The 13,130-nt window shown below is 43.2% G+C and overlaps 1 protein-coding gene across 1 annotated transcript in view; it reads left to right on the top strand.

Annotated features, from left to right (window-relative positions):
• The window catches only part of LOC121462058 (protein mono-ADP-ribosyltransferase PARP14-like), a 31,859-nt gene extending 21,413 nt beyond the window's left edge, over positions 1 to 10,446 (top strand). The window contains exons 11-16 of the mRNA XM_041673479.1: positions 671 to 877; positions 965 to 1,564; positions 5,357 to 5,550; positions 7,098 to 7,538; positions 8,012 to 8,229; positions 10,139 to 10,446. Of these exons, the coding sequence (XP_041529413.1) occupies positions 671 to 877; positions 965 to 1,564; positions 5,357 to 5,550; positions 7,098 to 7,538; positions 8,012 to 8,229; positions 10,139 to 10,274 (1,796 nt within the window). The 3' untranslated portion in view covers positions 10,275 to 10,446. The remainder of the gene's footprint in view (positions 1 to 670; positions 878 to 964; positions 1,565 to 5,356; positions 5,551 to 7,097; positions 7,539 to 8,011; positions 8,230 to 10,138) is intronic.
• The last annotated feature ends 2,684 nt before the right edge of the window (positions 10,447 to 13,130 follow it).

The following is a 13,130-nucleotide window of genomic DNA, read 5'->3' as shown; positions in this document are numbered from 1 at the left end:
GAAACAAGATCTGAACATAGTGAAGACAGGAGTGGATCTACTCAGTGGCTGATTTGAATTCTGCTGGGCAGCAAAAATAGTGCAGAGTATGGGGAAGAAAGACATCGTGGAGTCTCAGGGTAACTAATAGGCTAAAATTACAGATTATAACAAGTATCTTACAGCCTTATATTACCTTAGTTTAAATCAGGTTCCCAGAGGTATCTGGCAGAATCCCCAGACATGCATAAAATCTATCAGATGCTAAGATTGTTCTGTAAGGACCATGTTGTTTCAAGATGCATTATCATTTTTTCTTCTTATTTTTTGCCTTTTATGATCTTTTGAAGACTCTAGTAAATCAAGGAGGAAGTCACCTGGACTCTGTAATGGGAGGGGAGTTACCCTGGGAGCCAGGATCATCTGAAAAGGACAGATGTGAATGTCACCAATCAGAACGGGTTTCAGGGTCTTGTCCTGGAGCATTGGCCTGTGGACAGCATGGAACAGAAACTCCTCCCCACTGTGTCTAGGATGTCAAAACTATTTGATGACATCATGTTAGAGAACTATATAGCGATTAGGATGGGGCCAGGCATTTTTATTTCCTGTGACATCTGGAATTGCTAGTTTATGTAGCAGCCTTTTAAGCTGGTGGATCTTAACCTTGTCTTTTGTATGTGTTTTAAAGGAAGTGCTCAACAGGACCCAGATGCAGTTGCTAGAGCCATAATGGATGCCATTGAAGAATTTATCCAGAAAACATCAGTGCGGGCTGTGAAGAAAGTCAAAGTTGTTATCTCCCAGTCTCATATCCTGAGTGTTTTTTATGACAACATGAAAGACAGAGAAGGCTCCCCAGCTTCTCCCCAGACGTCTCTACTGTCTAGGATCTCCTGTGAGTTGTTCACTTTTATAAAATACATTTTCCTTATCTTGATGCTGAAGGGAGTAAAGAAAATATTAATTTTCATTTTCTTTTTAGCCTTTTTAGGCTTTCCAAAGCACACTTCACGCAAACAGAAGACCTTGTTTTTGGAGAAGAAAACAGAGCAGACAGTTTTCCAAGTATGTGGCAAAGATGAAGACAGTGTGGAACACACGATCTCCTGGATACAGAATCTGATCGCCCAGGAGCAGCTACTCTATCGCAGTGACGATGAGTGTGTCAGAGACTTTGGAGAGAAGGAGTACAAGAAGCTGAATGAGCTGCAGGAGAGGCTGAACATCGTCATTGAGCTGGACCAGAAGGCGCCTTTGATTAAAGTTGCAGGAATCAGCAGAGATGTGATAGGAGCTAGAGATGAGATTGAAAACTTGATCAAGAGCATCCGATTGGCTAAAGAGAAGGAAAGCCAGGCAGACTATGTCCTCACATTCGTGGAATGGCGATATATTGTCAACAACATCACACACTGTTTCGACAAAATAGCTACCATGCAGTTGGAGGATGCACAGCAGGCAAATCACAAGAGCACTGTTGTCAAAATTAATAATCAGGACTTCACAGTGAACTTGAGGACAAACACGGCCACAGGCCCTCAAGGACAAAGTGTCACAGTTCAGCGCATCTTAAAAGATGAAAGTAAGTTATGTGCTCATGGGTGTCAGCCATTGTCCCACCTCTGAGTTTAACATTATTTTAGCAGGGTTTATTTTTTTTATTGTTGTTGTTTTGTTTTGTTTTGTTTTTTTTGTTTTGTATTGCAAAATAGAATTTCTCTGAGGAACAGACTTAACTGTCCTGGCACTAGCTCCTGTTACCCTGGCTGGGCTCAAACTAGAAATCCTACCTCGGTCTCCGAAGTGCTGGGGTTAAGGGTGTGTGCCACCACCACCCAGTTTACTTTGTTTTTGACAGTATTTTACCATGTAGCCATGCTGGCCTGAAACTTTTGTTTTGCTTTTGAGACAGTGTTTCTAGGTGGACCAGGCTGGGCTCAAATTCAGATAATTGCCTCCTTCTGCCCAATTCTATGCCCATCTTTTCTTTCATGAGCCAAATGTTACTGGGTACCAGGTCAGAAAGTGGCCTCCAGAGTCCCTGTGGATCTATCCCCAGAAAGAGAGTGACTCACTCGCTATTCACTCTCTACTGGCCTTGAACTCATGATTCCCTTATCATTACCTCTACCATTAAAGTGCTAGGATTATAAGTGTATACCACCATTCCCAGACTAGAATCATGGCTTCTAATAACCAAATGATGTTCTATAGTAAAAGTTATGCTGCCTACATTTGAGTTCTGAATAACTTTCACCCATCAACAACCAGCTATTCCAGATGTCAGACATAATTGCTCAGATCCTCTATTCTTATTGGGATAAAAAACATTTTCTGGAAGACACAACACACATGCCCACTCACCTCAGATAGTGAGCCCACAAGAGAACAAAGCCTGACAGGGTGAACCAATGACTTTTATTGAGGGTCTTACAGGTGTATGGGTGAGGGGTTACTTAGAGGAGCAGAAATGACTCAAAGACAGCTGCTGCACCAGAGCCCAGCACAGCTCGCAAAGCCATCAGTCTGAAGCATACAGCAAAGGCTGCAGGCAGATCAGCAGGTTGGAGAGCGTCCTTTCCAAGTAGCTCTGGTCTAAACCTCTTCCATGCACCTCGGTTGGTTTTTGATTTTTCCATGTACATGGTCTGGTGTCATCATTGCAGCTTGTCTTCTCTTAGAGTCAGTGCTGCATTTCTGAGTCTTCCTTGCAGCTCTATTCTGCTGGTCTCAAAGGGACTCTCAGCAGTCTTAGTGATTAATCTAGCGCCGGGGGGGGGGGGGGAGGGAACCTAGTGAATTTGATCGGGTTTAGTGACTTCCCAGAGAGGACACTGGAGGTCATCTGTAAGTTCTCTCTTATTTCTGTGTGAATGCGTGTTTCATATCTCCCCTGAAGCTAAGAAGAGAGTGCTAAAAAAGAGAAAGCACCAGATAGTGATAGATGGCAAAACTATGGCCATTTTCCTGGAAACCACGAAAAAGCCAGTGGAGGAATTGAGACCCAGACATCCATCTCTGAGACAGACAGCTGAGATCCACAAAAGCAAGATGCCAACAACGGCTTCCAGTTCCTGCCTACCATCCCCGCTACTAGTTAAGCTCCAGAAGTCCATGCCCTATGTCTACAGCAAACTAAAAATATACTTTGAGAGCCGGAATTCAGAAGGCAGGGAGTGTGGTGTTCAGCCCATGGGACCCAGTGCCCCCAACACATTCGAGGTGAACTTCTTAAAAAGGGCAGGTTAGTCGGGACAGCAAAACAGGGTCAGGGACAGGTGCAAAGGCAGCCATGCAGGTATTTAAACAGACCCATTCATGCTTCGAAGGAGAACACAGGAGAGTGTGGCACTGCCCCTGGGAGCCTCTACTGCCCACAGACTTCTTCCATCCCACAGCAGGGGACAGCGCTTTAGATGTGCCCAGCCCCTGACCTGGTCTGGCTGCTTCCTAGGGATAACTTCCATTTGCTATCTGAGTTGCCCATTTTCCCAGCAGACAGTCTTGAGAGGAGAAAGCAAGTTGGGATGAGGATTGGAGCAGGAACCGAGGGCCTTGTGCCAGCTAGGCAAGTGCTTCTCAAACTGAGCTATACCCAAAGCACCTTTCTGTTGTAAATAACGATTCCATTGACTTGTTTCTAAAGAATACAAAAGTAATATATGATCAGTTTTAAAAAATTAAAAGCCCGGTAGTGGTGCACACCATTATTTCCAGCACTCTAGAGGAAGAGGCAGACTTCCTCTGTCAATTCTAGGCCAGCCTGCTCTCCAAGACCTAGTTCCAGGACAGGCTCCACAGCTACAGACAAACCCTGTCTCCAAATACCAAAAACAAAAACTAAAAAAGAAAGAGAAAAAAAGAAAAAAATCCCTGCAGATGCACTGTGGAAACATGGGGAAATTCTCATGTATTCTTTTCTGTGAATCAGCTAATTATTGTACATTTAATTATTCTAAGCTTTTTGGTTATTAGTTTTCAGGGGGTTCCCAACTTAAATATACAGGGAATATTATTCTATGTCATAGAAATTAGAATTAGAGACAATTACAGCATAGATTTGCTGTTACCTCTCTGAGACAGAGTTTCATCATATGTTCTTGGCTGGACTTGAACTCATGATCCCTTTACCCTTATCTCTACCATTAAAGTGCTAGGAATATGGGTGTATACCATCATGCCCAGAGTATATACGTGGCTTCTAAAAAACAAATGATGTTCTACAGTAAAGCTTAAGCTGCCTATTCTTGAGTTCCAGATAACTTTCTCCCACTAAAAACCTGCTATTCCAGAATGCCAGACAACTGCTCAGGTCCTCTGTTCTGGAATACAAAGCTCTTCCTGGGGAAACACAACACACATGTCCACTCACCTCATATAGGAATCCCACAACAGACCAAAAGAAGGCTACCACCAAAGCCCAACATGGTGAACCAATGACTTTTATTAAGGTTACTTACAGGCATATATGGGTGAGAGGTTACTTTCTGCTCCTGCAGAAATGACTCAAAGACAGCTACAGCACCAGAGTCCAGCACAGCTCACAAAGCTGTGATTCTGGAGCACACAGCAAACGCTACAGGCAGCTCAGAAGGTTGGGGAGCGTCCTTTCCAAGTAGGTCTGGTATAAACCTCTGCTAGGCAATGTGGTTTGTTTCTGATTCTTTCAGGTACAGGTCAGTTGTCATCATTGCAGCTTGTCTACTCTTAGAGTCATTACTGGTTTTCTGAGTCTTCCTTGTGCTCTGTTCTGCCAGCTCAGACCGACTCTAGGCCGTTTTTATTGATAACTCTAGCAAGGAGGAACCTAGAGAATCTTGTCAGTTTCAGGGAATTCCTCAAGCTATTTTAATTGGTTTACCTTCTGTTTTTAGGTGCTTACCTTCAGGACAGAATGATCTGATCCTGAGGAAATTTAGACAGTAATCCTACATCATAGGGTTCATCCAACTAAATAATACAACATAATATGTATTTCCAGAGTGCTTACCTTGTGTGATGGATTAAAGTCATCTACAGATTCTTAAAAGTCTATGGAAGGTTAGGTGTGGTGACATATGCCTTTAATCCCAGTACTCTAGATGCAGAGATAGGCAGAAGTTTGTGAGTTGAAGTCCAGCATGGTCTATTTAGGGAGTTCCAGGGCAGTAAGGACTCCATAGTGAGACCATATCTCAATCAAATAGACAAAAACAAGCAAACAAAAAACACATGGGAGAATATGGATAGCTTGTGTGAAAGTCCTGCATATAAGGGACATCTCTGGATTTTGGTGTCTTCAGAAGTTCCTAGAATCAACTCAGAGAGGACACTGGGGTGTCATCTATAAGTTTGCTCTCATTGTGAATGTGTGAGTTTTATGTCTCCCCTGAAGCTAAGAAGAGAGTTCTGAAAAAGAGAGACCATGAAATGGTGATTGATGCCAAACCTGAGGCCATTTTCCTGGAAACCACAAAAAAGCCAGTGGAGGGCCAGAGACCCAGACCTTCATCTTTGACACAGTCTCTGGATGAAGCATCATCTGATGAAGAGCTTGGTTATAATTCTGATGACACTATTGTCCATATGGTGAGTGTTGACAGAAGAGCTGGCACTGTTGCTACAACTGCCCCTAGGTCACCACTTCAGCACTTTTGGTTCAGCAGACTTAGCTGGGCACTAGCTGTGAGCTAGGTCCTGCTCTAGGCACTGGGCTACTGAAGTGAATAAACAGGGACAAGATTCCTGTCCTCATGCAGCCTGTAGTGAGTAAGGGGGTCTGCAGACTGTAAGGAAGTGAATGAACTGAGGGAAAGCACTTCAAAGACAGAGATGTGGTAGGAGAATAAAAAAGGAGTTTTGCGTCAGAGAGGAACAGGGTGAAGGCATGCAAGGGGAAGATGGGAGACCTTCTTGCTGAGGTGACATTGAGCCTGAGGCTTAAATGATGAACAGGCACCTGCCATTAAAAAATGCATTCAGTAAATGATAAGGCTGGGTAAGGTGTGGCAGGCACTGTCATGGGGCTTGGGGCACAGACACAGTGTGGACTGCTCTTAGGGCCTTGACATCGAGTAAGGGAAACAAAGAAGAGTAAACAGATGTATTATAGAATTCTGTCCAGTGACAAGTGCGGGAAGAATAAAGGAGGATGAGAACAGTGACAGAGCCACCATCCTAAACAGGGTGTAAACAAACAAACCCACATGATGCTTCATCTAGAGAACATGAGTAAATTAAAGGACCTAGTGTGGGGTCCAAGGAAACGCTGAAGGAAGACCCCAGACTCAATCAGAATGTAAGAGCAAGGAGTGATTTTTATCAGCATATGTGAGGCCGTCCACCTGTACAAAATGGCGACAACCCAGAGGGGAGCAGGCAGGCTTCTTTTAAGCACAGCTAAGGGGAGTTTTGGTGACAGTTAGGTCACCTCAAATATAATTGGTTAATCAATCAACAGTTGCATTAGTACAATTTAGTTGGCTGTGGTTATAGTTATACCATTTTGCTGCATACTTGGGCAAGGCAGTGCATGTTTGTTTTAGGGAGCTTACTGGAACTGTCCTTTTTGGTCACTGCTTTGAGGTACTGTAGGAGGTGCCTCAGGCCTGGTGCTTGCTGTCTCGCTCATTGTCCTTTTAGGAAACTGAAACTCAGGCCCAGCTGTAAAATAGGAAAAGTCAGACCTTTCTCTAGCTTCCTGGTTTTGCAGTAAGAACATTCTAGGCTGAGGGAAGCACATGCACAGGCCTCACAGGAACTGAAGCTCAATGAGGCAAGAGGAGGGGGAGGCAGTGAGCAAGGGAGAGAGCTAAGGACAGGAAAGGGTACTGTGTGACAGGGTGTAAGATTTTAAATCCAGTAGGGAATTTCACCTGATATTTTTGAGCCTCATGATAAGGGATCTTGATTGAACTTTTTTTAAAAAAAATTATTTATTTTAGTGTATGAGTGAGTGTTCTACCAGCATGTAGGGCTTATGCTAGAAAGGAGCATCAGAGTCCAATACTGATGGTTGTAGGAACTGAACTCAGGTCCTCTGGAAGACCAGCAGTGCTCTTGACTTAAAAAAAAGCACCCAAATACACACTTTGTGATATATCAAGTCAATGACTTTAATTGATTTGCCTAATCAGCCTCCAGAGAAAAAGCAGTATGTCTTCAAAAGAATGGGACTGTCCCTACCGTCTGGAGAGAGAATAAATGTGGATCACGAGACACCCATGGATATCGACAGGAATGACGCAAATGCAGCTTCACCTCCTCTCAGAGGCTCTGCTGACAGCTCTGGGGCCTTGAAGGGGAATGATAATGAAGATTCCTGTGCCATCTGCATGGATACCATTATCAACAAGCGTGTGCTCCCTAAGTGCAAGCATGAATTCTGCTCGTCTTGTATCACCAAGGCCATGTCAATCAAGCCTGTCTGTCCTCTGTGTCAGATGTCCTACGGTATCCAGAAAGGGAACCAGCCAAAAGGAACCATGACTTTTACCACTTCAAGACAGTCACTTCCGGGTTATGCAGACTGTGGCTCAATTGTGATTCAATACATTATAGAAAGTGGCATCCAAACAGTAAGTGTACCAGGGAACGTGAGGTTCTTTTGACTCTGCTAGAGTTCCAGCACCCAAGGGGTCGTTCTGTAGCCTCTTAGATGCTAATTTTCCTGGGAACTCATTAGGTGATTGTGGTAGGGACATAATAGCTAGAGGCCATAGTGTTCACTTAGAACTTGGATGTCTTTTCAGCTATTTCAACAGTGTTGGGGCTGAACGCAGCCCCTTGTGCATGCCAAGAAAGCACTGCCAAGCTGTGCATCTAGACTTTCATGTCTTTTTTTTAAGGTAGAGACTATATGTCAGGATGGGGGGAGTTGGGTGGGTACGACTATAATCTAAAGAGGAGAACTCTGAATTATTCAGAATATGAGCCAAACAACATTTTGTTCCTGGTTTTCATAGGCTTCACCTATAATGCACACACCTTTAGTATAGCAAATTTCAGAGGCATGCCATTTTTTATCTAACATTTTCCTTTCCTCATACAGGATGAGCACCCAAACCCAGGAAAGCCTTATAGTGGAACACGACGAACTGCATACTTGCCTGATAATCAGGAGGGAAGACACGTCTTGGATCTACTCAGAGAAGCCTTTATCAAAGGGCTGATTTTCACAATACGAGACTCTCGAGTACCAGGAATGTCTGATGTCGTTACATGGAATGGCATCAGTCATAAAACATCCACGTTTGGAGGACCAGGAAAGTAAGAGCGCTTTGAAATGTAATGGTTGCTGAACAAATTATAGGGAGTGTGAAGTGCTGCAGTATGAGGCTGTGGTATGAAACAACATACTAGCAGTAGATGTTAGCCCAGTGTCTTAGTTAGGGTCTGTTGCTGTGATAACCAAAAGCACCTAGGGAAGAAAGGGTGTATTTGGTTTACATCTCCTGAGTCATAGTCACTGAGGGAAGAGAGGAAGGAACTCAAAACAGGCAGGAAACTGGAGGAGCTGATGCAGAGGCAGTGGAAGAATGTTACTTCATGGCTTATGCCCCATGGCTTGTTCAATCAGCTTTCTTATACCCACCCATGACCACCAGCCCAGGACTGGCACTACTGACAATGGACTGGGCCTTTCCCACATCAATCACTAATTATGAAAATGAGCCAGGTGCTGGTAGCACATTCTTTAATTCCAGCTCAAGGAAGTCAGAGACAGTCATATCTCTGTGAGTATGAGGCCATCCTGGTCTACAAGAGCTAGTTCTAGGACAGTTTCCAAAGCTACAGTGAAAGCCCTGTCTCAAAAAACCAAAAAAAAAAAAAGAAAGAAAAAATACTAATCTATAATGATAACTTCAAAGAGAAAAAAATGGTTTGAGGTGGGTAGTGGTAGAATGTGCCTTGAATCCCAGAATTTGGGAGGCAGAGACATCTGGATATCTGAGTTTGAGGCTGTCTTGAAAAAAAAATTGATCCCTCCAACCTTCTATTCTGCCATTCATAATATATGACTTGGTTATTAAATTTTGCATCAAAGCTGAGCAGTGGTGGTGCACACCTTTAATCCCAGTACTTAAGAGACAGAGGCAGGTGGATCTCTAGTTGGAGGCCAGCCTAGTCTGCAGACAGAATTTCATGACAGTCAGGTCTACACAGAGTAACCTTGTTTCTATGCCACTCCCAAAAATGCATCAAAAGATGGGGTTTCAGAACCCAAGATGAATGGTGCCCAAGTTGATTTAATTTTAGTGTTTCATGTCAATTTGAAAGGTAGATCCTAAGAATACTTGCTTTGACTTTTTAAAAAATGTTTGTTCTTATTTACGTTTTTGCTTTGCCTACATTTATGTCTGTGTGAGGCTGTCAGATCCCCCGAAGTTACAAACAGGTGTGAGCTGACATGTGGGTGTTGGGAATTTAACCAGGGTCTTCTGGAAGCACAGCCAGTGCTCTTAACCTCTGAGCCATGTCTCCAGCCCTGCTTTGATTTCTTTTAAGGTCATCTTACTCTTCCTCACTCACATCTTCCCATAAGTCCACAAAGAGGCTAAACTCACATGGATGAAACATGGTAGAAAGAAAGTCTTCATTATAAAGAGCCCCAAGATGGTGGGCGATGTATCCCAGGAAATCTGACTATACTTCATAAATCTCAGAGTTCCTGTACTTGTGGCATCCAAAAGAAAAATATCCTGAGACCTTGTCAAGTTTCCCATTTTGAAAGTCCTACTATAGTATGATTACCTTCTCTGTAGAATTTGAAAGTCCTACTATCGTATGATTACCTTCTCTGTAGAATTTGGCTTTTATAACATTATGTGCATCCGTACTTGGAATGAGCTAAGGTGTTAAGCAATGTGTGGAAAACAGATGCTGTTCAGTTAGCTGGACACTTCAGTGACTAGATACCAGCCACTGTCTGATTGCCTGAGGATGCTGGATGTCAGAATATTAGATGCTCAGATGTAAACTGTACAAATTTTGTTGTTGCTGTTTAGAGGCAGGGTCTCACTGTGTGGCCCAGGCTGGCTTCAGACTCACAGAGATCTGACTGCTGTCACCATCCCAGTGCTGGGATTAAAGGCCTGTACCACTATACCCGGCTATTGTACAGATTCTTGAGAATTATTTGGGGGGAAGCTAACAGGATTCCTTTTTCTTCATGCAGTTCTGGCTACCCCGATCCTCATTACCTGGCATGCGTCAAGGAGGAGCTGAAAGCAAAAGGAATTGAATTAGGAAAGCACTGGGAAGACGTCTGTCCACTTTCAAGAGAAATTTGTTTGGAGGCCGCAGTAGGATAGGCCTCAATCTTTGTGCAGAATAAACTTTGTAACAGTTTTCATGTTAAGTAGATGTAGTTTCTAATAAAAGCAGAAGTCTGCTTGCCGGTCATTTCTAGAGTGTTTCTCGTTCTTGGAAGGCAAAATATGAAGGGCATGTGCTGGGGAGATCATAACGTGAGAACACATGAGCTCAGACCCGCAGCACCATTATAAGAGTTGGTGCGATGACATACACTTGTAAGATTAGCCCTGGGGAGTGGAGACGGAAGGATTCCTGGAGCTCACTGGCTAGTTAGTCTAGCCAAAACCAAACCATGGGCTCCAGGTTCACTGAGAGACCTTGTCTGAAGAAATCGGGTGCATCTGGGCAATGTGGCACATGCCTTTAATTCCAGGAATTGGGAGGCAGTGGCAGGCTATCCCAGGCCAACCTGGACTTCATAGCCCAAGTTCCAGGACAGCCAGGGCTATATAGTGAGACCCTGTCTCAAAACAAACAAAGCAAATTTGAGGGTAGACAGAAATAAAGACATCTAACATCACCCTCTGACCTCTAAATGCACCTGTAAACACACTCACACCTGTGCATACACAGAGAGAAAAGTTTTAGGACAGAAAAACATAAAGGATTTCAAATTTTTGCTGAGGAAGTCTGATCTCATTCTTGAGTTCTATCAGGGGTGCTGCCCAGTATGAAGTCACCTTCTGTATCTTTCATTGAACCGCTGGCAACTAGTAGACCCTCTCCTGCTGCTTGTTTTCTTGATACATGGTCTCTCTGTGCAGCTCTTGAACTCTCTTTGTGGACCAGATTGGTCTTGAATCTCGATCTGCCTGCATCAGCCTTCTGAGAGCTGGGGTTAAAGACTGGTGCTACATGCCTGATTGTATTTGTTTGTTTGTTTTATTTTTTTGTCATTGCCTTTTGCTTTTGGTTGATTTGGTTGGTTTGGTTTTGGTGTTGGTACTTAAGCCCAACATCAATTTGTTCCATTCCAAGACCTTTGATCATGTTCCATGGCTATCTTTCTTGTAGAATGTTAGTTGTTTGGTTTTTACTTTAAAAGTAAAACCCTTGTGTAAATGTTAAAGTGAAACCATTGTGTAAATGGAAAGTTTAAAAACAGGATTGACTGGAAAAGACTACCACTTCCCTCCCTACAGTGAGAAATATGCCCACGAGGTCAGGCAACCTTTTATATTAAGTAGAACAGGAAGACTCTTGTGTGTCAGGATATAGAACCTTGTAGACAGTTGGTGCTTGGTGTGTATTTGTTGCTCAGCCAGGTTCAATTGCTATACATAAGGTTATGTAGTAGATCACCTGACATTTAGAAGGCCAACCCACCAGAGACTTATGCGTCTGCTGGAGGTTAAATTCACATTGTCACAGCCTGTGAAAAACACTGCCTTTTTAATTGCTGGCTATCTCCCCTGCAGTGTATTCCTTATGTTGGGCAGAGTTTTCCTGTGTTCTCTTAGTAGGATGACTTTTCCCCAAACTGTATATCCTCACAAATAAAATAAGACACTCAAACCTTTTGCCCCACACTGCCACAAAAAAATAAACTTAGAAGCCTGTTCTCTATAATTACCTCCCTGACGGGATGATTGGGCCAGAGGGAAGTCCTTCTGGAGAGATCACAGGAGGAAGTTTCACATAGTGGAATTGCAGGTGTCTAGCCTTGCTAGATCTTGTCCTTCAAGATTTATGATGAATTAGTGTGGTATTGCAAGTGTCTATCTTTGGAGTATCATAGTCCTTGAAGAGATCAATAGCACCTAGCTGACCAACCATGTCCAGATATTATTAATCACACTTAAGAAATGTAAAATAATGCACATATTCTTATTTTTTCTTTAGATCTCTCAGTATTTTTTGTAACCTATAGTGGCCTCTTTAAGAGACAGCTGGACGGCTGGAACGTTGCCACAGCTGCAGCTGCTGTTAGATATATATTAACTGATAAGATTTTCTATGTATCTCAAAGAATACCTGTGTCCCCAAGAATCTGACTTGTAGCTTTTCATTAACAACAAATTGTTAGTGAATGGCTATATATTCGCTTGGGAATTTGTAACAGCTAAAGAAAGAAAATTGGAAGAGTAAAGAATGTAGAAGAATAAAGAATATAGAAAAATGAAGAAGCCTCACAGCCTTGGCTGCCAATGCTGACTTAGAAAGACCTCTTTTAAAGGATCCGTGGTGTCCCTGCTTACCACCAGCAAATGGAGCCCATAGCCCCCCAAAATGCTGACTACCAAAAAGCCATGCTTGAATATGTTCTTTTGTTTCTAGAATTTCTTTCCAAGCTTTTTCAGGTTTTAATTTTTTTCAGGTTTTTTATTTCCTCCTAAATTTTATTTTTGTTTGAATCTTCTTATTTATTGTATATCTGTAAAGCTTTTTAAAATAACTTTTAAAATAATACCAATCAAAATTTCTTCTTCCTTCTTTCCTCCCACTTTCCTCCTATTCCCCAACTCTTCCTCCCTCTCTCCCTCTCAGGTCCTGAGAGATGGCAGGGTACCCTGCCCTGTGGGAAGTCGAAGTTCCTCCCTGCTCAATCCAGGCTTAAAAAGGTATGCATCCAAATAAAATAGGATCCCCAAAGGCCAGTACATGCAGTAGAGAAAAATCCCAGTGCCATTATTATTGGCTTCTCGGTCTGCCCCAATTGTCTGCCACATTCAGAGAGTTCAGTTTGATCCCATGCTTAATCAGTCCCCGTGCAGCTGGATTTGGTGAGCTCCCATTAGCTCAAGCACACTGTCTTAGTGGGTGCACCAACACCTGGTGGTCCTGACTTCCTTGCTCATGTTCTCCCTCCTTCAGCTCTTCAACTGGACCTTGGGAGCTCAGTCCAGTCCTCT

This window comes from Microtus oregoni, unplaced genomic scaffold (genome assembly GCF_018167655.1).
Source record: "Microtus oregoni isolate MIOR12 unplaced genomic scaffold, Mior012 000023F_ref0000262, whole genome shotgun sequence".
In the NCBI taxonomy this organism is placed as follows: Eukaryota; Metazoa; Chordata; class Mammalia; order Rodentia; family Cricetidae; genus Microtus; species Microtus oregoni.
The sequence above is the reverse complement of the archived record's forward strand: the minus strand, read 5'-3'. Positions and strand labels throughout refer to the sequence as shown.